Source organism: Acanthisitta chloris, unplaced genomic scaffold (assembly GCF_000695815.1).
Source record: "Acanthisitta chloris isolate BGI_N310 unplaced genomic scaffold, ASM69581v1 scaffold6612, whole genome shotgun sequence".
Taxonomy (NCBI): domain Eukaryota; kingdom Metazoa; phylum Chordata; class Aves; order Passeriformes; family Acanthisittidae; genus Acanthisitta; species Acanthisitta chloris.
Genome location: NW_008660167.1, coordinates 14,657 through 40,932, shown reverse-complemented (window position 1 = coordinate 40,932; position 26,276 = coordinate 14,657). Strand labels below are relative to the sequence as shown.

General features: G+C 34.8%; 1 protein-coding gene across 1 annotated transcript in view; it reads left to right on the top strand.

Annotated features, from left to right (window-relative positions):
* The window catches only part of SNTG1 (syntrophin, gamma 1), a gene marked incomplete at its 3' end in the record, with an annotated part of 134,983 nt that overhangs the window by 96,171 nt on the left and 12,536 nt on the right, over positions 1 to 26,276 (top strand). The window contains exons 12-13 of the mRNA XM_009069728.1: positions 13,184 to 13,300; positions 17,581 to 17,652. Coding sequence (XP_009067976.1) covers positions 13,184 to 13,300; positions 17,581 to 17,652 — 189 coding nt within the window. The remainder of the gene's footprint in view (positions 1 to 13,183; positions 13,301 to 17,580; positions 17,653 to 26,276) is intronic.

Here is a 26,276-nt window from a genome sequence, read left to right as displayed (position 1 = left end):
TAATTAAGGAATTGTTAATATCTGTAGTTTACCAAATATGAATTTATTTTCTCTGCCTGTTTTGGAATTTTCATTGGAGGCTGAGGCTAGAAATGCAAATGTTGCAATGCTTTATTGTAATATCTCTTTTATTGCATCAAGTGAGTCTAAAAGTTCCCAAGAATGACATTAATTTTAGTATATTAGAATGTAGGTGTTCAGTAAGCCTATACACACATTATTCCTTGGGGAATTGTATCATCTAAATAAATTAATTGGAATCAATGAAGCATATACTTTTCAACTAAGATTTTTCTATTGAAGGAGCACGTGGGACTAAAAAGGCTTAAATAAAGTAGTTTTAATTGCAGTTTATTTCAAGAAGAGGCATGAATAAGCATTTAATTTTTCTCATTCAGTTATTTTACATCTATGCAGATGATTGATGCTTCATATCATACTCTGTGAAAGGAAAAATATTTAATCTCTTGAACTTCTAAGAACAGTGATTAAACAGAAGTCTGTTTAACACAGGTGGTCATTGATCTTTTCTCTTTCATCACAATAATACTCCATGGTGCCAGTGATGAGCTGCTATCTGAATTTCAGAAAGTAGTTGATGTGTAACATAGTGCAAAACAATTGACAATTTATGGATTAGCTACAAGCAAAGAAGGAAAAAAAAGCACTAAGAAGTATTAATTACTGAAAATGCGTGAAGGAATACTGATGATATAATTTATGGAAAAAATTTTTTCAACGAAGTTTATTGCAATGCAGAAACATCCCCTAGAAATGCATAATATTACAATACCTTTTTGTCTTTTCAAAGACTTGTAATTCCTGGTAAGGAGACACCGTTTAGTGAGCAATATCTGTTAAATGTGTAGCATATTAGAGAATATTTGCTTTTGCTCTTACTATTTTGGGAAGCAAAACTTATTAAATCCATCATATTTTCTGTCACAGCAAGTAGAGGTTTAGCAGCATCAAGTAGAAAAACTGTTCTCAGAAGCTGACAAACAAAACCATTATTTATTTGTTTATTTATTTAATCAGAAACATTTTCCGTATTGGAATATCTCTCAGTGATGCTGTATTTGAAACAAACAGAAAAGGTCTCTCTTTATTATGAAGGATTCTGGAAAACGGTGCAAATCTGAAGAGGCAAAAGGGCTGCAGTAGACTGGCAATGCTGTGTCTGTGAGCTTCTGATCAAGATCCAGACAGACATCTGACTTCTTTCTCTGAAACAGATCTCTCCCTGATGACTCTGGTAATGTGAGTGCTGAGTGACCACAGCTGCTCAATCCGACTGGCATGCTCAGAGTACCTCCAAAGTCCAGCAAGATCAAGATACAAGAGTGTGCATTTTCTAGCTGCTTTCTTCAAATATACAGCCAGAAGTCCTGCTGCTTCCCATTATTTGTTTAACGGCCTACTGTTTATGGTACTTGCTTAGTAGAAGCAATAGTCACTCATCACTCCAACCTATTGCTCCCATGCGTCCACGCTGATGCCAGTAGGTGGAATGATCAAAGTCCAGCAAGATCAAGATACAAGAGTGTGCATTTTCTAGCTGCTTTCTTCAAATATACAGCCAGAAGTCCTGCTGCTTCCCATTATTTGTTTAACGGCCTACTGTTTATGGTACTTGCTTAGTAGAAGCAATAGTCACTCATCACTCCAACCTATTGCTCCCATGCGTCCACGCTGATGCCAGTAGGTGGAATGATAGCCTCTTTTTTTTAACTAGGCTGCTGTTCAAAACCAAACCCAGACAGTGGGAAAGGAGATGATATAATCCTATTATGCAAATAGCATCCAGACCTCTGAGACTATGCAAAAAGGCCTTGAAGAAAGATGCTCTCTGTGAGAGGAGAGACTTCTGGCTAAGTATTAATTATGAGTTTACATCCATCAATTGTTTAATAATGTTCCTGTAGGTCATTGACTGCTCTTCAAAGGGCCTTGAATTATTTCATCTAGATCTCTTCTTCAGCCAGACAGATGGCACCCACAGAGTACTTTTTATGTTATCTTCCCTGAGGGTGATGGAGCCTGCCTGTTCCTCTGTAGAGCACTGTGAATATAGAGCCTCAGCATCTTACACTGAAATTTAAGCTTCATTCCGGACCCAGTCTTAATTTTTGTTGGATGCATACCTCCATTGTTCATGACAGTGGGACACAGCATTAAAAAAGTTTCCTGAGTGGAAGAAAGCTCTGAGATTGCGAAGTGTTACTTGGAACTTTTTTAAGACTGAGCTTTTCCAACAAAACTACAAAATCCATGGAAATACTGAGATGTTAGAGACAAATCAGCTATTGACAGGCCTTATCCCACTGTCAAAACATAGTTAAGTTCAACATGAGTTCGAGAAATGTTATGAACCCTACTACTAACTCCCTGCCACAGACTACTGGCATATGACCAGTAATAGAACCTTCAGGATAGCCTAGGTTCAGTCTAAACACCAGGAAAATTAAAAAAGGCTTTATTCTAACAAAGAAAAAAATCGTCTTGTTAAAAAATAAGTTATGAAGAGAAGCATGAAAATATTATTATGTAGAACATACTGAATATCATGTTCTTCATCTAATCATCCCCTGAGGTTTTTCTTAGCTCCTGAAGAGGTATTTTAGCAGTAGTTTTCCTCTACCTTGCTGTCTTTCAGAATGGGACTGCATTCTGGTTGTCTTTCTCAACACAGTTTTATTGAGATACCAGTGTTTGAAAGCTGATATTTAAAGTGGTTCCAGAGTAGCCCCAATTCTCCTTCTTAGTAATTTAAGAAGATTTTTACTTACTTTAAGAAAGTGCAAGAATGCAAATTATACATCATTTAGTCCTTTGCTAGCAACTTTATTCTTACCTTACCTGACTTGTCACCTTCTTCCCTTCCTTCTCAATCTCTGTAGAATATCAGGGTCCTTCACAAATCATAACCTTTTCTTCCCCAGTTAACAACTGAGAAGGGATGATAGGATGTGTCTTTTGTTTCTCAATAGCTGCTTATGAGCAATATTTTCAGTCTCAAGGGTACCTTACCCATAAGCAATCTGTACTAAAAATTCCTTCCAGAGTGTATTTTAAGGATGAGATCTGCAGTGAGAAACTTGATACACCACCCCTCTCAAAAATGGCATAGATAAAAAAATGAGTGCATTTAGAAAATCCTGGGCAACTACCTATGGAATACGGAATGTAAACTACTAAATTTGGTAGTAATACTATGTGTGCCACCAAAGAATAATGTTGAATTGTAGTAAAAACAACATTGAAGCTGTTTTGCTAAGACCAATAAGTCAGGACTACTTTAAAACAGATGCCAAGACACATACGACTGCTTTGAGATCAAAGCCTCACATTTATACTGGATGAGTTTTTGTAGGTCATCTGGTCAAAATCCTGCTCAGAGAATGGCCAACATAAATCAAGTTGCTCAGGACTTTCTCCCGTCAAGTTCTGACTGTCTATAAGAATGGAGATTTTATAACGGCTCTCGCCAAGAGAAATAATTCAGCACTTTAAAATACTAAAAGACATCAGTGGTGCTTTGCTACATGATTTCTTTGCCATAATGCCATGAGACAGACATTGTGAATAAAACTCTTTGTCTAGATCTAGCAAAGTACCTACTCTGAATTTCAATTGCTGAATATTTATTTGTTTTTATCAAAACAGTTAGGTTGTTTCTCAGGCTGTTGTGATTGAAAGTTCAAATTCTGAAGGCAGGTGAAAGAGGATAGCAGTGACCCATAATGTTATTGCTCTTCAGCTGTAGTAGAACATCTTTCAGACAAGTTTGTTTAAATACTGCCAATTGTTATTTTTCAAACATAGTCTGAATTTTTATATATATTTTTTTTGATACATATTGATTTATGTTTTGATTTAAAGGAAGATTAGTGGATAGGTGGTGTCTGATATTTCTGGTATAAAAGGAATCATGTTACCCATATATGTTAAATTTATGGATTAAATTACAGTTTCTTGTTACATGATATGAGTTGAATCGAAATACGAAATGAAGTTTTATTGCATTGGTCATTTTTTATAGATCAAGAAGAAGATAATTTTCTGTTTAAAAACTAAGCTTAATTAGGTCTATTTCTTAATGATCTCAAAAACTGTGAATTCATTAGCCAAAAGATTATTTGCTATTGCTAATGAATAATAAAATTGCCTTAGGGAGTATTCTTTATTGATTTGATTAAAATTTTATACTGCCTATTGGTTTTTTTCTCTGTTAGTAACTGGCAGTGGTACCAGTGATTCTCCAAAGATGTTGTGCAGATACATCAAAATTTCTCATCTGTAGGTTTCTGTGTTCTGTAGCAAAGCTGCATGGCCTTCAGTTATTTCTGACTAACCTACCCGTAGATAGACTTCTTCACTATTTCCCTTCTCTTAGTAAACTTTGCTTCTATACAGTGATTGACAATTGCTGGAGATACTGATGACCTGGAAGTTAAATAAGAAAATTCAACAATTAACTTTGCTTTAATGAGACATCTGTTCCCCATTAACAGCTGTAAATACTGGCTACACTGTACCCAGCAGTGCCATGTATCACTTGCCATCATGTTTCTGATTGCGGGAGCCATCAGTCATGGAAGGATTCTATGATGGTATTAGTTTTCAATTGGCTCTAAATATTTCTTGATTATGTGCATTTCTGTTAATGTGAAACTCAGATTCAAATGATAGTTTAGCTAGTTACAATAGTACAGTCCTTCCCTTGATCCTGTGAGTTCTTAGAGATTAGCACATTCCTTGAACCTCTATCTTTTTTTTTGTTGTTCATTATCAAAAAAGGTTACCTTACCACCAGTTGACCTTCCCTAGGCTTTCTTTCTTAGCACAAAATCATTGTGCTTGTCAGGAAGGAAATAAAACCGATGTCATTACTCTTACTTCTTCAGTCACGCTCTCTTCATTCAAAACGAATCATTAATTGAACATGGATTATGAAACCTAGAAACCAGTGGATTTATGCAGAAAACTGTAGTTTTGAAAATAAAATTTCACTTCTTGATGTCTTTTTCTTCTTTCAGTTACATGCATTGTGTGCTGAGAAACTGCTGAATTTCTGAAAGGCAATGTAATTCTAGTCTAAATTTGTTTTAATTTTATTAGAGATTTTATTTATATTTCTTATTCTGGGAGTACATTAGTAATTATGTTCTCTGAGAGCCCTGAGAAAGTCTTAAGAATACTTTAAGCTTGCAGAAGTCTATTTCTTTTGATAACCAGATAGTAATGCAACTAATTGTTCCTCAGTAGAAATAGTAAAAGAAATTTTACAAGCATTAATAGCTATTTTCATCAGTTTGTAAGTATTGCAATTTAAATGGCTGAAAATGGAAAGTCAAAATTTGGCTTTCTAATAGTTGTTATCAAGTAGCCATGAATAGTATTAGTCCATTGAATTTTGATGTCGGCTTCATATAGTATTTAAATACAATGGTCTAGGTCTAAACAGGCTTTTGGATACTTACATATATCTGAACTACTAATTTCATGAAAATTTCAAGCTTAAATCTCACAAGAGTGTAAAAATATTTCTGAGTTAGATCTTGTGAATTCATTGAGACCAAAAAAGAGATTTCTCTCAAGTATGTTTATTTTGCTGTGCAAGCAGCAACACCAGAGACTTTAAAGACAGCTGTAAGTATACACTGACTATTTGCAATTTTATTCTGGCTTTATGACCATTTTGGGGTATAAGCAACTAATTCTATAGAAATGTAATTCTGATGTTATGTAACCTCAAAACTTTTGCTACTAAAATTCATTTCAAGGAAGTCTAACCCATTACCTGTATTTACTGTATACATCTGGGGTTTTTCCATGTTTATTGTTACCATCTCCTTTGGGTTGAGTTCATTATGCTCAGGTTGTGGGCAAAGCAGCTACATGAGCAGTATGATCATAGTATCATAGTATGTTAAAGGACTGGAACGGACCTTAGGGACCATCGAGTCCCAACCCCCCCTGCCATGGGCAGGGACACCTCCCACTAGATCAGGTTGCTCAATGCTTTAGCCAACCTGGCTTTAAACGCTGCCGGGGTTGGGGCATCCACAACATCCCCAGGCAACCCGTTCCAGTGATCTCACAAAGACAGACAGATGGCCTAAATTTCACTAGTTCTGTCTAAGTTTGACGTACCAGTCCTTTTCAGAGAAACAGAAAATGAAGCTCAAAAAAAGATCTGGAAACAGTAGTTGAAATCTAATTGAAAAGTACTCCCAGGATGAGTTAAGAATGCTAATAAATGTTTCTGTAAGTATTTCACTTGCCCTGGTACTTAAGAAAAATAAATAGGTTAATTGTTTGCTCAGTAGCACTATCAAAAGTCTGAAAGACACTGACTTTGAATATTCTGGTCTTCATTCAACATTTTTCAGCAGCCTAAACTGAGGTGGCAAGAAGAATATGAAACACTGTTCATCAAAAAAGAGAGGTCATGTCCTCCAGCTTGATTATCTGAAATATTTCTTGTTTGACCTGTTTATATTTTAGAGCCTGAAAAATATATACTGTGTACATTTAGCAGAGGAAAAAAAAGGTCATGAATCAAAAGATAAGTCCTAAACCCAGTCAAGCTAGTAGGCTTTAGTATAGATGATGTTTACTTTCTTGTCACCCAAGTGTTGAGCTTTCTGTATTGCACTGTTATCTATTTTAAACCCTCAAAACCCCCCAGAAATTTTATCCTGGATTAAAATTTACAGCCTTCCTTGTGCCTGTTACTAAATTCAGTAGGTGACAAATGAACAGACAGGAATCAAATATGGCCATATATCAAGGATATTTTTTTCCTGGAAGAAAAGCAGAATCCTACTGGTTACAGTTACACAACCATAAAAGGAGGGAGAATAGTGACAATGTGATATATAGTAATTTTTTAAGTCAGGAAATATGTGAGACCTGCTCATTTTCAAAGAGTTTGCTGAGAGCTACTCTGTTGAGTGTGTCTGAGAAGATCTGAAGCCTTTCTAGTCAGCTGCAAAATGCCTCTGATGTCAGCAGGACTGAGTCTCCTCAGTGATAAGCCTGGCAGCCAAATGAACCTGCTCAGGGATATGCTAAATTGCTCCAAAGGTGAGTTATGTGTAAACAAGAGAAGTCTCTTCAAGAAGGAGGAAGGCTTAGTGAAGTGAGTAAGGCATATTGCTGTAGATTACAAAAGATTTTTTTTCATAATCTGGCTACCATACCTATTTACTGGGAAAATCCTTAAATAAATGCTGTGTAAAATGCTTACCTGTCCATTTTCAGCTAGCTAGCTGCTCTAGTTAATTATTTATTTTTTCTTAATTACCCAGTCAATATCCTGCAGGACAGGACTAGCATGAGCTATTTTTGTTCAGATTCCTACTCATAATTTCACACACACACCCCAAATTAATATAGATTGGTATCTAATACTGCAGTATGCATCCAAATCCATCTGTGCAATAGCAGCTGCATAGGGTCTTTCTTGGAAGAAGTCTGTACTTTCTAAATGCTAATCACCTCTATTAAAATGAACACATTCAAACTGTAATGAATTTTAAATACATGTAATCGTTCATTGACTTGAATAATTTAAGGGAGGCAAAAAAAAAAACAACCCAATTTTCAATGTTGACATTTTGACAAAGGCACACAGTTGCCCAATTAATGTTCAAATTGACTTTGTCGTTAGAAGAATTTATTTCAGTGAGCAGATACTTAGAAGTCTTAAATAAGTAAAATGAATGCTTTGAAATAAACTGTGACTATTAACATGTAACGCTGGGTGAAAAAAACGAATGGGTGAGATAAAATGTTGCTCTGGATTAGTAGATTATAACAAGAAGATTGTTAGAAACCTGGAATAGCAAAGTGCACATCTTTATCTGTTCAAAAAACTATCATGTATCCACATGTAGCCATAATTTTTCAAATCTATGAAGGGAGTGAATGCATGAAGCAGTCAGTATAGTGCTGATTTCTCGCAAGATCTGGTAGATCTCATTGTGCAGATACTAAGCTTTTTCATGGAATGGTGTTGGATGTAATGTAAACTGTCATGCAGGTTTTGCAAACAGTGCTCTTAATGTTGGACAAATCTCTGCAGAGGTCCCTGCAAGTTTTGTTACCCTAAACATCTCTCTTTGCTCTGATTATGATATTGTTTGCTTAGAAAGCAAATATAGTCTGTTTTCAGTCTTTCATAACACTTTTCAGTTATCTGGAGTGTAAGGGAAAAATCAGCTTCCATAACTAACAAGTATTTTCTCCTTTCCCTGATACTATTTACTTTAAAACCTCATAGTATTCCATTAATTTTTGTGTGATCATTTAAAAAATCAAACAGGACAAAGCCAAATGGATAACCTATACTTAGTCTTGGTCTGGTAGCAAGATGACAATATGAGTTCTTACCCAGAAGGCAATTAATCTATGTGCAATACATGTGCAATTTTAGATTGACTAGTCCATTTGTAGTTAGGTGGTTCAAAAATATGGAGGTGATCTTTGTTGGTTATAGCTCTAAAGCATATAGGATAGAAAGGGGGGTGATATAACTGAGGAGATTTGAAACAGGAAAATACTTTGCAAGCAATCATTTTCTGCTTTTATATACTTATGATTAGTTTTCTTTCACAGAATCACAAAGTGTTTCAGGTCATAAGGAACCTCTCAAGGTCATCTTTTCTAACCTCCCTGTTCAGTCATGGTCACCTAGAGCAGGTTATCCAAGACCACATCCATCCACAATTCAACCCAAAAATAGTTCATTTCTGAATTTTGCGATTTGGAACAATAAAAGTTATGTTTGCCAAAACTATTCCTTTGCTATTAATTTCGTGGCATAATTTTCTAGAAAATACTGGCCGTGTGTTTATTTGCCATAAAACATAATGAAATAAATAAGGTTTTAAATTAGTTTAAATCTAATCGGATAGCTTTTCATTGCCAACTATCTTCTGTTTCTTTTAGGTTATTTTTCATATGTAGACTGCTGTGATTTAGTGGACTTTATTTTGTGAAGAAGAAAGAAAATTATTCATAGGAATTTAAAAAAAAATGTAGTTTTTTTTTAAAGTTTGCCAGGCTTGTCACAAACCTTAAAAATAGGCTAGGAGACATTTTGACTGTATTTACAATAGAGCAAATTTTTTCTATCATTCATTCAAAATTGTATGTGATTAGTTCTTCTGTTGACTTTGAAAAAAACTTCTTAATTCGCATAAAAATCCTAAACCTTCTATAGGCAGAACTGGTTTTGTCAATAATTATATTACTATCACACTTACTGTTTCATTTTATTCCCACATTTCCAGTGTGGTTTTTATTGGGTTTTTGCTAACAATTGACTATAATGAATTTTTAGGATATAGAGAAAATTATTTTAAAACCGACAAACCATATTCAAACCAGGGTAGAGAGCATTGTCTGAGCTTCTCATCATTTCCCCCTGTGTTGTCTGATATATTCGTCTTCTGACTCCATGTTCTTCCTGTTGCCCTAGATCATGGTTTCACATAATGTGAGTATGAGTATCAGACTTCCAAGATAAAAAGCTGCCAGCACATCTGTTCTGATCTTTGAGTTATCTAATTTCTTTAATGTCATATACATTTCACACTTCATTTTGGGGAAATTTTCTTTTATTTTTATCTTGCTATTCTTCCTAAAATATAATAAAATCCGTGTAAAAGCTCTGAAAAATTGTCTCTGAAACTCAAGGCTATTTAAGTCATTTTTAGCAATATATTGGACTGATATAAAATATGGCAATTTATCTTACTTGATTAGGATCTATGTGTGACTTAAGTACATATTAAATTATGAGATTATGGATTTTTGACTGAAGGAATTATCCTATTTCATTTATCATTTCAATATAGATTTATTTTTAAACTGTACTTGATTTATTGAATCTTTGTTACTGAACCAGCAGCCACTAAGTTAACTAATTTGTGTCACCATTTGATTTTGAAGAATGAGCTGCTTCAGGTAAGTTAGAAACCAGGAGTGCAAAATATTATATTTCAAGTGGAGACTTATCATAAATAAAATCTGTTTTCACCAACACCTTTGTTGATAACAGTCAGCAGTTTTATAAGGGCTCAAAAAAATCTTGCAAAGATTAAAAAATTAAGTAGATTTTTAAATTTGCAAAGGAGCATGCTATGCACTTCCTATTTGTGATTAACATTAATTTCCACTCAGCATGTGTCTGTGGTTTTAAACATTTTCAGAAATGAAATTTCTGAAATTTCAGTATCTCATGGAATTCCATGTGTGCCAAGTCCATATGTGCAGAAGAAACTGAGATATGTTCCAAAACTCACAAGTCAAATTTCATATTTGTCCACTATTTCAGTTCTTATATACACATGAACTATGACTTTGGAAAGTTAAGATCCCTTTCCAAATTCATAGATTTCTTTACGTTTTTCATAATCAAAGCTATTTCAGAAGTCAGAACATTTACCAATAATATATATGTCTCAAAAATGTAATTTATTTTTTCTTAGAAAAGTTTTCAGCCTCCTTACGCAAAAATTGCAATATTTTATTAAAGTTAATATATTCAATGTGTTTAGATAAACTGAAACCACTTCAGGAACACATAAGTTATCACAGTTATCTATTAAAATAGTTAGCAAGTATTTGTTCCATTTTGCCTTGTTTTCCAGAATCTAGCCCATGCTGTTTTCGTCCACATATGTGGATATGCACATTCACTCAACTTTATGTGCTCCTAATTATAGTCATACACCTTTTGCTAAATAGTTCTTCTGCATGTTGAATAGTAGATATTGAGTCTGAGGGAGAAATTCTTTTTTGTTTACAAAACTTTGGGACAGCAGGTTGTCTGGAAAATCAATCTAATTTTTCCTCATGATCTACAGAGGCAAGGGAGAAACATCTAGAGGAGCAATTGCCTTAAATTTCATGGGTGCTTTAGCATTGAGTCAGTCAAATGTGAAATATCAATACATCTGCACTGAGTGACTATCCTTTTATTCTGATGAATAGTAGAAGTAGAAATGAGGAATGTGAAAAAGAAAAACACTAAGAAGAGATTGCGTACAGTGTTACAGTGATATTAAATACCATCAGGCAAGATGATATCTTGCTGTGTGTCCAATTTTAATGAAACAAATCAAGATGAAACCAAATTAATTCAGTTTGATTAATTTAAAAGCATAGATATCTCAATTCCTAGAAATTAGAGAACATTTTCTTTCAGCTACAGACAGGAAAATGTACCAAAGTTCTGCACATAGTAGTACAATTTTTTATACTAATTTAACTTTCCTGTGTAGCCCCTCTCAGTCACTGCAATGTACAGATTCCAGCCAAGTCAGAGGGATGGGGATCCATACTTAAGGGTAACATACAAAACATGAGAAATATGAATAGACATTGAATTGAAACATTTTCAAGTTTTTTTTATGGTACCTGTCAGTTGCTTGTTTGTTTTGTGGGTTTTTTACTTCAGACTATTTATTCACTCAGGAAGGAATGAGATTTTAGAGAACATGGCTTTTTAGTTATGACAATATAGTGTTGAGCACTCTTTTTGATTCTTGAATGTTGTGGCACAGATTTGTCTTCTTTTTGACTTTCATAAACTCATTTAGTCACAAAACCAGCATATACTTCAACACATGTTCTTCATTGAACCTGAGAATATGTGACAGGTTTAGTGTTTGCTATTGGAAAAATAATTAAATGTTGAGGTTTCACTCTAAGTGGTAGTGGAATAGACCTTCTCACTGTCTTTGTTAACAGAGCATAAAATATCCAATAAACTTTGATAGAGAGTGGTAGTGTTGATTTCATACAAGAGGATTTGAAAAAACCATTAATTTTCAGTGTGTTACAATAAAATCCATCAGAAAAAAAAAAGAAGAAAATAAATGAAAAACAACATACCCACCATTTATTTTAATGTATATTCCATGAAGAACTGTTGATGAAAATAGTCTTCCCAATACTACTGAGGTAAACTTGTGTAAATCACAGAGTACTTGGCATACAAAATCTGAAAGGATAAAACATGCAGTACAAAATTAATTTTAGGTGTGTTTATACCATTGGTAAACTTACTAACTTGTTGGCTGTTTATATAATTCTAGCTATTTTACCTGGACTGTTTTCCTTACGTGATCATTACTGACATTTAAGACAGAGAATGCCCATGCTTTCCTAGTTAATGTAGAAATCAATTTCACAGAGATATTTAAAAATAGAACAATTCTATTAGCAACGCTGTATGAGATAAGGGTTGATCTATTTTCCATAGCAATAGTGTACCAGTGCACACTTGAAATTGTATTTTATTACTAATGGTATGGTTATAAATCAAATGTTCCATGATGTGTCTACTCCTTGTTCTGTGGTCCTCCAGAAGCTGGCACAGTGGTGACTCATGCTCTGCTACTCTATAAGGATTTGATATTAAATTACTCAAACATAATAGATGGATAGGTAGGGAATTACATTCTAAAATGAGTTGGAATAAGTTCTAGTTCAGACATCTGTGTCAGAAGATCTGCAACTAGTGGTAAGAGTCTACAGCATGCTGGTTTCTTCTTAGCTGTAGATGAAGCCTGTTCAAAATAGTGACTGAAAACAGTCTGTTAATTTGCTGTTACTAAGCAAGGAGATTCAAAACTCCTAAATAGGGATTTTCAGAGGGTAAAAAAAATGCAGCATGTCAGTATGTCAGCAGTTGGAAATAAAATTCATAAGATCATATTGTTTAAGGCGTAACTGTGAACTTGTGTGTGGAGACTGTATCTATATTACCATGTAACAACAGTTGCTTGATTTGGTATTCCTGACTAGTGGCTCCTTACATTTCATTTGCATTAAATTTCTCTGACATAGTCTGTCAGCAAATATGTAGAATTACTTCAGGAGGTTTTTAATGAGATAATAGACCTTTAACATCCATCAACTATGTAGTTTAGGTTTTTTCTTGTTGCTAGTACAATAAGCATTTGTTCTCCTGTTTTTGGATGCCTAACAGACACCCTTTATACAAGTATGTGATTGTAAGGAAACTGCCAATGTACCATATTGCATCAGTGGTTCGGCGTTTGTAGCTATGTAAAATTTGACAGACATCAGTTTATCACATGAAATATTTGCAGTACAAGAAAGTGTCTGAGGAATTTGTCAACACTATTGATTTTTCTGTCAGATAGTCTACATGGGCTGGACGGAAGAACGGGAACAAGACTCCCTTCAGGATCGAATGTACACACCAAAGTTTCTAGCACTGAGGGGATCTTCCCTGTATAAATTTATAGCACCTCCAGTAAGTATATTTCTCATGCTTGGTGGGAATAAATGTTATTAAATAAAATAATTTCATGTAATGTGTTCAAGGCATTCACAATGAGATATCACTCATTGAGCTAACAGGATTGCAAGTTACAGCACTGAAAAGTTCCAGGATATGTGGTATAAAGGTGATAGAAAACAACTGTTCATCAGATGATTGGGTATCTAACAAGAAATTCTTTCCCCCCTCTTTAATGAGCACGTAGAAAAATAAAAGAGAAATCTACTTTTGTTAAAAGGGAGCTTTTAATTTTCCTTTGGCAGGCAGAACAGGCCTGAAGCAAGATGGTTAGATTAAAACTGAACAATCAGTCTAGTAAAACTGCTGAGATTTGGGGAAATATCAAAGGTTTTTTGCATGCTGTGGAAATGGTAATATAGCTGTATTCAGATTTCATCCTGAATGTAACTTTTTATTGCTTGGGAACACCAAAAGGAAGACAGGAAAGGAAATAAAACCATGTAGGTTAAATACATTAATTGGAATCTGGCTGGGAACACTAGGCAATATTTTAGCTCTTGTTTTATGCTCAGCTATTTACTTTCACAGTTTTATGGTACATCTAAGCTGCTGTAAAGATCCTCTAGCTAACTTTTAAGCCAGTAGCTAAGGACCCAGTAGCCATCCCGTGCCTGCAGCAGAGAGAGTCATGTGGATTAATTTATCCTTTTTATTGGGTGACCTTTCTGATCGATGCTAAATCCTGTGTTGCCAGATCCAAGCTGCATCTCCTTCCTGCCTAAATCATAGAATCATAGAATAGTTTGGATTGGAAGCAGGGACAGCTTCAACTAGAACATGTTGCTCAGAGCCCAGTCCCATCTGACATCTCATATTTCCAGGTGTGGGGCATCTACCACCTCTCTGGGCAACCTGTTCCTGAGGTAGTTCAAAGCCAGCTTCAAAATCTTTATATTGTCCATCAGTAACTGTTTGTGGGGTTTTAGCAAAAGGTTTAAAACCATGTGAAAATAGGTATGAACTGAAAACTTCTGGTGTTCAATGCTTGTACATTAGTATGGAAATTTGGCTGTCCCATTGCTAATAATGGCAGTTTGTCTTTTGTTGGAGGATATTTTTCAGGATCAGATTAAAAAGGTCAGATTATGCTATCAAGCACCTTAATTGAAAAGCTGTCCTAGCTTTGGCAGACCTACTAGAGCATTTGCTGCCTATCAAATAAAGCTACCTCCACTCTAGGCACTAGATAGAAGGAGAATCAAATGCTGAGAGCTCCTGTTCAATACAAAAGAGGAAGATTATTCTTTTGTAAGCACTATGGAAGGAACTACTGAAGAATCATAAATTTCCAGGAGTAATATGCTTTGAGGGGGTAAATGGGTAATGGGGTGTGATTAACAGGAGTGGGGGGAAGAAGTTCATATGCACTACAGTGATGTGATTAAGGAAAAATTTGGCAAGCTGCTGTTGTATGAGACAAGGCCATCCTTGAGTTTTTATAGGTTTTGCTTCAGCTGAGCTGTGAGCACAACATGATTTTGTTTTGCCAGAATCTAGTTTCTAGTCTAAAATAGAAAACCAGTTCAAACATAGAGAAAGTATTTTCTCTCCATGGAGTAGGAGGGAAGCAGAATGATAAACATTCTTTTTACAGGACAAACAGAGGAAGGGTTAATGTAGAGCTACCTTAAAAATATAGTCATAGGATAGTTTGGGATGGAAGGGACCTTAAAGGTCATCAAGTTCCAACCCCAACAAGTAATGTATGCAATAATTGTACACATATATGCCCAGCAAAATTTCTTCTTGTCAAAGACTGCAGTAGGCCTTTTAAAAGGACTTCTAAAAGCCTATTTTCTACATGCAAATTTCTGCAGATACAGTTCTATTTGCTATTCTCTATGTATATATGTTTGTCTCTTCCAGCGATTACAAAAGATGATGAACAAAGTTTTATTGACAAAGTTCCAGAGCTTCTATTTATGCGATGCATAAAGCGTAGTTAGAAAAAGCAGGTTTAATTATATTTTCAGTGTAATCTCCTTGGATGAATTTGTTTTCTGAACAGAGATATGCTGCCAACTTTTTTAACCAGAAAATCAAATGAAAGTATTTCCCCAGTCTCTACTGAAGTCTAACACATTAGGGAAGCATGTGTTTAGGCAGTGTCTATCAGCAGCCTCCCCCTGCATCTTTTTTAATCTGTTTGATCAATATTACTTCTACTTTCTGTGATCAGATAAAGGAGCAATCCTTATGTTTCTTATTTGCATTTCGAAAGTTTTAAACAAAACTAAATTTTTACATTTTTTTCTGTTATTTCCTGGTACATTTAATCCTTTTGAGTTATTAATTGTGTCAAGTCCGGTGGGTTTCGGTTTCTTAAACATTATAGTTGAAAATCTCAGCAAGTCTGAGAAAGAGCAGCCCACACCTTTTTTTTGCTACTCAGTCTTTTAAATTAGAATATTAAAAGTGAGCAGGTGAAGCAATTTCTATGTGTGTCTTACTTCTACAATTGCTTTTGTTTTGCACATATCTTTATATAGAAAAAGTTTTGCTTTGACCTGAAAGAAGTCCCTTTATAAGTACAAACAAAAGCAGGAACTAGGGGAGAAAGGGGAGCTCTTATATTTTCCCACAACATATGGAGCCTACAGTAAGTTTTTAAACATAACTTCAAATGGCTTTGTACTTCAGCAGCCATAGTAACTACTTTTCTTGATGGGGCAATATGACTTCAGCTTGTGTGGCTGGTGTTTGAGTCTCAGTGGGGCTGCAGTAAGACTCCTCTTCCCCTTCCTCTGCTCATGGTAAGAAATTGAGCTCTTTGTCCATAGCAGAAAGAGTAGCATTATGGCTGAATATGCATACTTCAGTAAGATAGTGAAAACTGCTTCTGAGGATGACTACAAATAAATAAAATTCTAATAGAAGAGGAACTGTAACATTTTATTTCTGAACTTTTTATTTCTCCTGTGATTTCCTCAAAGGAGTTTCCACTACAATAATGTTTATAACTAAAGAGTAGTTAGAGAGAGCATTTTCTCATACAACAGAAATATAGTTTGGATCAAGAAAGTTTTATGCCAAGGCATTCAAACACATAGATGCTTCTCAGAGATGCTGTATATATTAATGATTATTTTCTCTTTAGAGAAGAGATAAGTTGGTCTTATGTAATATTTTCTTCCTGTTCTGTGGATACTGTTTTATGATATATTTTTCAAAGAAGTTTTATTTTTTAATCTTGTAGAACAAATAACTTATGTTTTTATCAACTTCATTGTGCCAAAAAATTTTAGTAATACAACTGTCTTTCTTTGGAGGTGGGCTGCTGTTCAAAATGTCTTGCCATTAAGTTTATTTTTCTTTCATAACCTCAATTTCATTCTACTATGTGCCTTCTTCAGTATTTGGAGACTGTGGATATTTCCTGTTTTCCTTCTTCTGGTTTCCTTGGAAAGTTATTTATAGACTGTTGCAATTTGGTCTTGACTCTTCCCTTACTGAATATATTCATCTATCCCTCTCTGTCTTATTTAAGTCTTAAAACTTACCCTTCCATGATTTTATTTAATTCTTTTATCTTGCCCTTTTTTTGTGTGTGTGTGTGCGCAGGCAGGTAAAAACAATTGTCAAATCCCAAGACAAAGAGGAAAAATAGAGTATTCTTCAAATCTTAGTTTGTTAGAATTTAGGAGCAGATTCATATTTTTTAAAAATAAAATATGTATCTGCCTCTGTTGTCTCATGGTTTGGCTTTTTCCCCTCTGGATTTCAAGGCACGTGGGATAAGTGTCTGGGACGCAGCAAGGTTGGAGACTGATTTTATGAATTTTCAAACAGTGTAGGTGACGGGGAGCAAGTAGTGGTATGCAATTACAAGGAGGAAAGTGGTGAGAAACATGCCATCTTATAGTCAGGGTTCTGGCTCTGTGAGATGAATTCATGGGCTGTATCCTCTCAGGATCTCAGTGCAGCCCCCACCTGTTCCCAGAGGAAGTGCCATCATTTGGCATGGAGCAGCCTTCATGCGAAGGCACTGCATTGTAAGTAGAGGGAGGCAGACAGGACATCTTCTAAGCATTGCTCGGATAGAGCACGATGGTCACTGGTAGTTATTGCTCTGAGGCAGTGCTTGGTCTTTCTGTATATGTTGCACTGGATGTAAATAGTTTAGGGATATATTTTTATTTATGTTTATAAACTGAATTATTGAAATAAACAAAAATTACAATTTCTATTTCTCTTCATTTTGTATCTTGTTTTGTTGTGTTTTTTTTTCAAAGGTCACAACCTGGGATTGGACACGAGCTGAGAAAACATTTTCAGTTTATGAGATAATGTGCAAAATTCTCAAGGTATGATGAGAAAATATAAAATATAATGTCACTACGACAGACCAGTTGTCAAACCAGAACATAACACTGACCACCTTGCAGAAAAAGATCTATTTTTTCCCTTTGAAGTCAAATATCAGGTGTCTCGGTGTCAATAGATGCAGAACCAAACTAGAAGGCATGGCAAAATTGGAAATAAATTTTGGCTAGGAAACTACTTTATTTCTCCATAATCCTATATGGGGTTTATAGCTTCACTTTAATGTCACATATAGCCAGCATAACATTTCATTTTCTAAATGAGAACCTGAAGAAACAGTGATGAATTCAGTTGTTTTCAAATATGTAGATATGTCTTATTTTTTCCAATTTCTTCGGTTTGCCTTCACTGTAGTGAATGAAAAGAGATAATGCAATATGCCTAGAAAGTTAAGACTATGAGTAGCAAATTGAATATGCCAATTAGTGTACATTGGTTTTAATCTTTAATTCTGAATTAATTAATCATTTTTCATTAATTTCCATTAATTTCTTTAATATCATTAATTAATATTCAGCAATTTATCTGGTCTTCTCTCTGCTTTAAAAACAGTGAAAAATGTGCTCAACATTTCTCAAATGAGATGAAAAAGAGATGAAAAGAAATTGTGTCTTTCAATTCATCTGAAGTGCTTTTGTATGTATGCTGGGTTTGGGTTTTTTGGATCAAAATTATGTAAAAAGCAATTTGGACTTTCCTGGAGTTTTATCTAGGCAGAGGCAGACAAGTATCAAAAAGAAGTATGAAAAAATCATATTTTTAAAAAGTGTTTCCCACGGGGAAGACCTTTTACTGACATAAATGGTACATTTCCTAGGTTTTGTAGGTCGCATAGGTGCAGTATATTTTCCTTAGGGAGGCAGATTACAGATGGAACAGCTCAATAACATTCAGAATCTTTTTACATCTGAGAGTTAAAAAGAAACCAAGTTTATAGTATGAAAAGCAACCCTCTTTGCTAGCAATCTGAACAGAAATGTGAAAGGTATTCTTTTACTGCTGCGTTGGCTGTGAGATCTGGAGTTTTCATCAAGGGGTAGAACATCCCAAATGCAACATGTCCCATCACTGTGGTATGTCCTTTAGCTACCAAGCGTATGCAAATATTGACTCCTTAGAAGCTGTCAGGTAGGGAGAGAAGTAACAGGAAAAGTTATTCACTCTCTGAAGACATTGCACTGAGGGTGTGTATGAACAATGCTCAGAGCACAGTCAGACTTTGAGAGCGATGAAGAATTTCCCTTCTTACGTGCACCTTCTCTGGTAACCTCTGATTGCTTCAGGCCTTGGGCCTGATTCAGTAAGCATCAGCTCTTCTTTGATGGAGAAATAAACCTGTTAGTGCCAGGATGACTCCTCCTTGTGACTTATCCAAAGATTTAAGTGTACTCTTTGAATAGAAATGTACAGAATGTATGCCTTATAGTTTTCTGTGATTTAAAGGTCGTCCTTTTCATTTCTCATAGTCTTTTGCCCTTATTGATGCTGTTCTCATTCACTCATTTTTAGCCATTATTTTATTTTTCCCTCTTCTCCTGTGTCCCTATTCTTGTATACCAATGCATGGGGGTCTTTTTTTCTCTTCTCAGCTGTGCACAGAAGTTACCACAGCCAAGGAGTCAGTCCACAAAGTAATAAAACCTAAACCAATGCCTTCCTGGCACTGTTGTGTAGAAGGACAGGGTACAAGAATGGTGTTTTTTCCTATCATCCAGCTCTCCAGACTGTCTGGGAAGAGGTGTAGATCTTCACTCTCAGTCTATACTAACAGAGAGGCAGAGAGACAATTTCAGTTTAACAGCTATAAGAAAGAATATCATTTATGTGTTTCTTTATCACTTTATTCATATTCAGCTATTCTTTTATTGTCTGTAAATATGGTCAGGCTTATAAAGTGTTGAATGTTTCTAACAGGTTCTTTAGCTGACTAAAGGCTGTAAATAATAATAATAAAAAGAAGTAGAAAAATCGTTGCAATGAAATTGCAGCTTCAGACATTGGAGTATTAATCTTCACTGTGTCCTAGTTTCCTTCAGCAGGTACTATAGGACTTAACTATGGTTTCACTAAATATAAAAGCAAGTAAAACAAAGAAAAACAGCTTCCCATTACTACAACTGCATTGAACATCTGTAGAGTCTCAAGGTTTTGTTCAGCTTTTATGTCAGCATCATAAAAATCTCCATTTTAGCAGTGAGTGTTTCTAGACACATTTGTACAAGCCCCATGGATATTCCTGAAGCACAGGCAATGTTAAAAAAAGTTACTCTGGTGTTTTGTGTTCACCTTCAAACTTCTTCCCTTCTATAGTACCTCACATGCTGCTGTTGTTATAAATCTGATTGCCTTGGAGGATGAGTTGAATGGCAAAAGGGAAGGCTAATAGGGTTTGAAGCAATTAGATTCTCAAGAGATTGATAGATAGCATGATAGCTCAGGAAACCTAATGAGAAAATAAAGAAAACCCTGGGTTCTTCTACTGCGGAGTGTTCCCCCTACTGCACTTCCTGTTGTTTCATGCCAAAGACTGAGTTTGTATCATTCTTTTCAGGAAAATTGAGAAGATAGATTTATTCTGTGTTTCTGCTTCAGAAGAGACAATTGCTGTCATTGGGCAGAGATAAACTCAAGAAGACAGTAATATCTGTTTGCAGGACAACTTGCTCACTCAGTGTCTCATATGTGGGTTCAGTTCCAGTATTGTTGGCTAAATTCAAATTTTTCAGTCTACATATTCACTAGGAGTAATAGTGAATCACAGAATTATAGAATAGTTTGGGTTGGAAGAGACCTCCAGAGGCCTCTAGTCCATTTGTCCTGTAATGAGCTGGGACATCAACTAGATAAGATTGCTCAGAGTGCCATCCAACCTGATCTTGAATGTTTCCGGGGATGAGGCATCTACCGCCTGTATGGGCAACCTCTTCCAGTGTTTTACTGCCCTTAATCTAAAAAATTTCTTCCTTATATTTAGTCTAAATCTACCCTCTTTTACTTTAAAAGCATTATCATAGAATATTCCCAGATAGTGGAACACTATCACCTATATTCCTAATTTATTTTAGCATGATTGCTACCGTGGACTTTTGGCCAAATGTACCATCTAGCACTATCCCGAACAATTCCTGGTGTAACTTCAGAGTTTTTGTGTGTGAAGGAGCATTTATAATGAGCTGTTGAATATGAGCACCCTGTTTTAGGGGGATAAAGAGTTTCATAGTATGGATGTGATTTGTTCCTTGCCATCTGGCTATAGTGTCAACAAACCCATCCATGCTTAATTTGTTAGTATAGACACAGCTTTTGTGGCTAATATTCACTTTAAATAGAAGGACTTGTAAGTGGTCTGTGCTAACGTTTGTAGAAATTAGCCCAGGAGTGAGAAGTAGTGCATTAGAATTAAAAAATTCCAAAGCATATTTCCTTCTGTAGTGGTCAGGCTATTGGGTATCCTGAGAAAGAGCACAAGTTTTATTATCTGCATGCAGGACTGAGTGTGTTGGTCAGGAATGCTGCAAGACCTTGGTAGGGCAAGAAAGAACATAGATCTTGGCTCATGTCTTCTTCGTCAAAGTGAGTTATTGAATGTTACCCAACACTTACTAATCAGAATGTATCTGCATTACATGGTTTGCTTGCACTGGAACGAGATTTTTTTTTTAGAATGTCCATATTTAGACATATTCATTAGGAGCAAGGATGGAACTGTCACCCAAGCAAGCTGGTATTTTCTCCTCCTGTATACTGGCAATTTCAATTACTGTCCCTCATGTCATAAGGACAGGACTTTACTAAATATGTCTGAAAGCATTTTAATCTCCTTTATCCACTTTTTAATGATGACTAAAATTCTCATGAGCTTCACAAATGCAGTTTTGATTAGGGAGACTTACTACCTTAAGTTTGTATTTTTAAATAGAATTGTAATTTTCCTCAGTTTCAGAAGTTTTTCTAAGTTTCTTTTTATGACAGAAGCACTAGGGTGGAGAATATGAACTGCCAGATCCTACTGACTACACGTTAATATTTCAGTGTTTCAGTATGAGAGAATAATTCTGTTTCTGGTGACAGTATAAAAATATTAAAACACTAAATAAATATTAATGTCTATACCCAGCAAAGGACTTTATTGATTTAATCGTCAGAAAGGGTATATAGTCCAAAGATGTTAAATATAACTCAAAACTTGGCTGCCACCCTGGCCAATGTTTTTCTTCATAGTTGCTTGCATGTGTTTAATGTCTCTTCTCCTTTTGCATCCGTTTCAAAGGCTCTGACTCTTCTCAGGAACAATAAATGAAACTGGGATGCCATTTTTAATTTTTACAGTTCTCTGAGCCTCAAGCAGTTAAAAGGCAGGATGTTCTGCACTTTAATCAGAGATGTCAGAGATTATTGTGTGATCTATAGCTAGTGGATTCATATTTATAATAGTCATCTAATAAATCGCTATTTTGTTATTACTGTATTCTTATTTTTTTCTTTTACTTTACCCATCATATTACAAGGGAAAGAAAGAGGACAAGATCTGCTCTAAGCAAGGCACTATTTATAATGTGATTAGGACCTTCTGAATAATTGGGAAGACCATTAAAATTTGAAGCATAAAAGTGGATTTTTAAAAGCTGTCTTTTGACTGTACAAAGAAGTTTTATTGACTTAAATTCAACTAAGGAGAATTTAACACCTAATTCAGTGTTTACAATTTTGCAGAGTAAAAAAGTATTAAAAATAAAAACAATAAACAAGCCATGATAATAACTTTCATACACTACCATAACAACAGTGGATTATAAAAAAAGGTTCTGTATAAAATGTTCAAAATACCTTATGGTAATACATATCTCATAAATTTAAAGCTCTTTATTGTCAAGATTTGGGGATTGAAATAATTTTTGACATGAAATGTATGTAAAGCAGGCTGAGTACAAATATCACATTTTAATTGAGTTGGCTTAAATTATTCATTGTGAAATAATGGCAAACAGCAGTGGGCTATGTTTCAAGTAAAAGAAACATTTATGGAGATGCAAATAAATTAAGACCTGGGGTGGGGGGTAAATGCACAAAATGATAAGTATAAGAAGTAATTTATTAAAAATTCTATAGGTCTGTGGATTAAGGGGTGGAAGATTAGCAAAGAGAAAATGCAAAGCACTGAACAACTCTTTAACTTTAAAAATAAACAGGTAAAAAGAAAGTGAGTAGAAACCAAAGTCGGGCAAGTTCAAATGGGGAAGAAGTTAGAAACTTTAAAAGTTCTGATGATTAATTGGTGAAAGATACCAGTAAGAAAAGTTGATAGCATTTAAACCAACGTTTTTTTGGGTTTTTTACCACAAGTTTTATTCAAACTGTTGCAAGTGGGACAGAGATACTAGCATGTGGATGAAACTCTGTGATCCATGTTAAGCAATGTGTCAGGCAGGAGAACTAATAATAGCACTTCTGATATTAAAATTTATGTATGAGTCATTTTCAACAGAAACACTGGTAGAATTTGCTACAAATAAATATTTCTAATTTCTTCTGCAAGAAACGAGTTTCACCCTATCCTCTGTTTTGGGAAACAAAGCCCCTTTAATGGCTAATTTTAGTGATACAATTGGAGAAATATTCAATACTATAAAAAAACCCAAGTACTTCTATCACTAGCTTCAGAAATGGGCAGGTGGCCTTGTCCTGTTCAGTACTTCAAAGCTGCTGGAGCTGTATATGTCTTTTTCAGACCTCTTATATTTCGGATATGCAGGTTTAACGTGTGTTTTGAGAGTGTGTGCATGTGTGTGCGTGTGTAAGTGTGTATATTTAACAAGATTTAAATATCTTTGATAAATTTGAAAGTAGTCTAAATATTTAAGCAATTCTTCCATATTGAGGGTAATAAAAATGTTTGTTACATTTTTCAGGTAAATTATGAAGAATAACATAAAAGATTGCACTTCTCTGTCTTTTTTGTTCAAGTTACTTACATTCTTCATCTCATCCAAGCATCTCCTTTTAATTGTGAGAAAATGTTTTCTATAGTTCAGTCACCTGACTTCTATCTTTAATGTGTCACACAAAAATATTTGGAAATTCACAATAAAAAGCATGCTTTATTCAGCATAAAGCAGGAAACATATTCAAGTGTCAGATCAGCTCTGAAATGAAATGTGAGGTTAACTGTGAAAGGTAGCCTGTGCCAGCAGTATGTCAGGGTAGTGAATCTCTGATGTTTATAGCCAATATCATTCATATTGGTGCAGCTATAATTTTCTTACTATATTAATCAGGACCAACTTGGTGTCTCATAAGAATTGTGATTCCTTCCTTATTCAGCTATTAGTATCTGTAAAATCCTCAAATGCAGTTATGTTAATTTTTCCCACTTAAATTTCCTGTAATTTTGCTCTCCATTTCCAGTAAGTCAGCTATGGGAAAAGGATTATATAAAAAGCATGGGAAACTACTGAAAATGTTTATATATTCAGTTAAGTTTTAGAAATAATACCAATAGACACATAAGCATATAAAGTGAAGGTACAGAATGCAATTTGAGCTCTATTGTTAATATGGGTTGCTCAACAGCAACAGACTTACATCCTGATGTGATTCCACTAAAGTATTTCACATGTACCCAAAACTGCCTACGAGTCAGAAGTAAAGAGTCTCTTTTATGAATAGGTTAATGCTACATCCAGGGAAAATAGTTTTTCAGCCAAGGTTTATCCAGTTCTTGAAAAAAAATGCTAAACTTCAGAGTGGTTTAGTTGTAAACAGTTAAAATCATTTTCAGTCTTTGGTTTGCCTTCTGTTCTACATTTAAGAGTATTTAATGCTCCCAAAAAAAAGAGGATTTGTTTCCCCTCTAACTAGAACTACAGTTGTCTTCCAAAATAAGAAAAATAGCAAAACTCATAAATATCTCCCTGTCTACTGGCATTAAGACCATCATTAATTTGGATTCAGTTATACAATAAAGAAGAACTTCTTGGGTGCTAGTGCCATTTAAGACTGAAATAGATCTCCTGAGAGGCCATTGAATTTCCATCACTGGATCCTTGTAAGTGTAAGCTGGTGTGTGGCTACTACTACCATAAGTAGTAGATGTCTGCATCTCTGGCTGGATCATGCATATTTTCTGTTATTCTCTTTGTGATTTGAGTTCATTTCTCCTCAACATGTACCTAGTTATACAAGCACTAATCCGTGGCATGTTAATTTGAATAAATTTAATGAGCCCTATGTATTAAAGATGTTGGTGTTTCTGTAGCTCTACAGCACCATGTAAGAGTCTTTTTTGAAAGCAAAGAGGCAGTGTTAATAAATGCATAACAACAATGACTGTGTAAAGGCTTGTTTACTTTTTGTTTCAGAAAGGAGAGACAAATAATATTTGAAATATAAAGTTATTAAGTAAGGCTTTTCATGATTCCCATTAACTTTAGAGAGATTTCTATATATTTAAAAATAATAAACTTTTTTTGTCATTTGTTATGCAATATTAAGATAGTATAAACGGTCACATTTTGGATGAAAAATGAGTTAGTTGTATTGGGCTGCGCCTCCAAACTCAGAGTCTGATCCTTCTTCCTAAAACAAATAACAAGATAAACACACAGAGGAAAAGGAAAAAACGCAACAGATACAGAAAATAAATACTTAAATGACTCTGTTGCAGAGAACTTTCTTTTTGCTGCCTGTCTGGTTATGAGACCGACAGTGCTGTGGCAATATCCTTGAAAGGCAAAGTCAAATTCAGCTTTTAACATCAGGCAAAAGGAATGTTGAAAAACAACAGAAACAAGGTGTGAAATAAAAATACTGTGTAAGGATACTTGGGAAAGACAAGTATTTATCATATCCGAGATATCTGAGATTTATCTTAAGTTTGGGAAGTTTCCTTTCATTGACTTAGTCTAATCAGCGCGTTTCTAAAGATTGGAGAGATTCAGTATTTCAGGATTTTATTCACTAATATATTCTGATACAGAGTCACACAGAATTGGTCAGGTTGGAAGAGACCACAGTGGCTCATCTGGTCCACAACTGATACATCAATTTTGATAGATTTTTTTTGTGCACCATTTTTCTCTAATTTTTCAATTTTCTCTTATTTTCTGGTCATAGTCTTTAATTATTTGAGGGGTTTTTTTCTGTCTTTCTTTCTGGCTATTGCAATACTTAAATTGAGCTTGAGATGTTGCAATTTTATTGCACAAAGAATTTGGAACTATAGGCATTCATGCAACAGTGATAATTCTGTATGTTTTTCACTGGAACTGTATCCCATTCCTTATGTGAAATAAATTGTTCTCGTCTCAGGGACAACTATTCAAAGCTTCATTTGGTGCATTCTCTTCACAGTGGAGGTCTACATATTAATTATTCTCAACAGCCAGAGCCAGGACTGAAAAGAAATATTAATATCCTAACAAATTTTTACCTAGTGGTTTTATGACTGGATCTTCTTTTCCATTGTCCTTTTTGAATTATTTTTCTAAGCACTATTTGCAAGTAGATGTAAAATATAATTTTTTACATATATATAAATTTGCTGACATACTGATATTCAACACAAATGCTTTCACTATGCTACGCTAATGGATTCTCATACTGACAT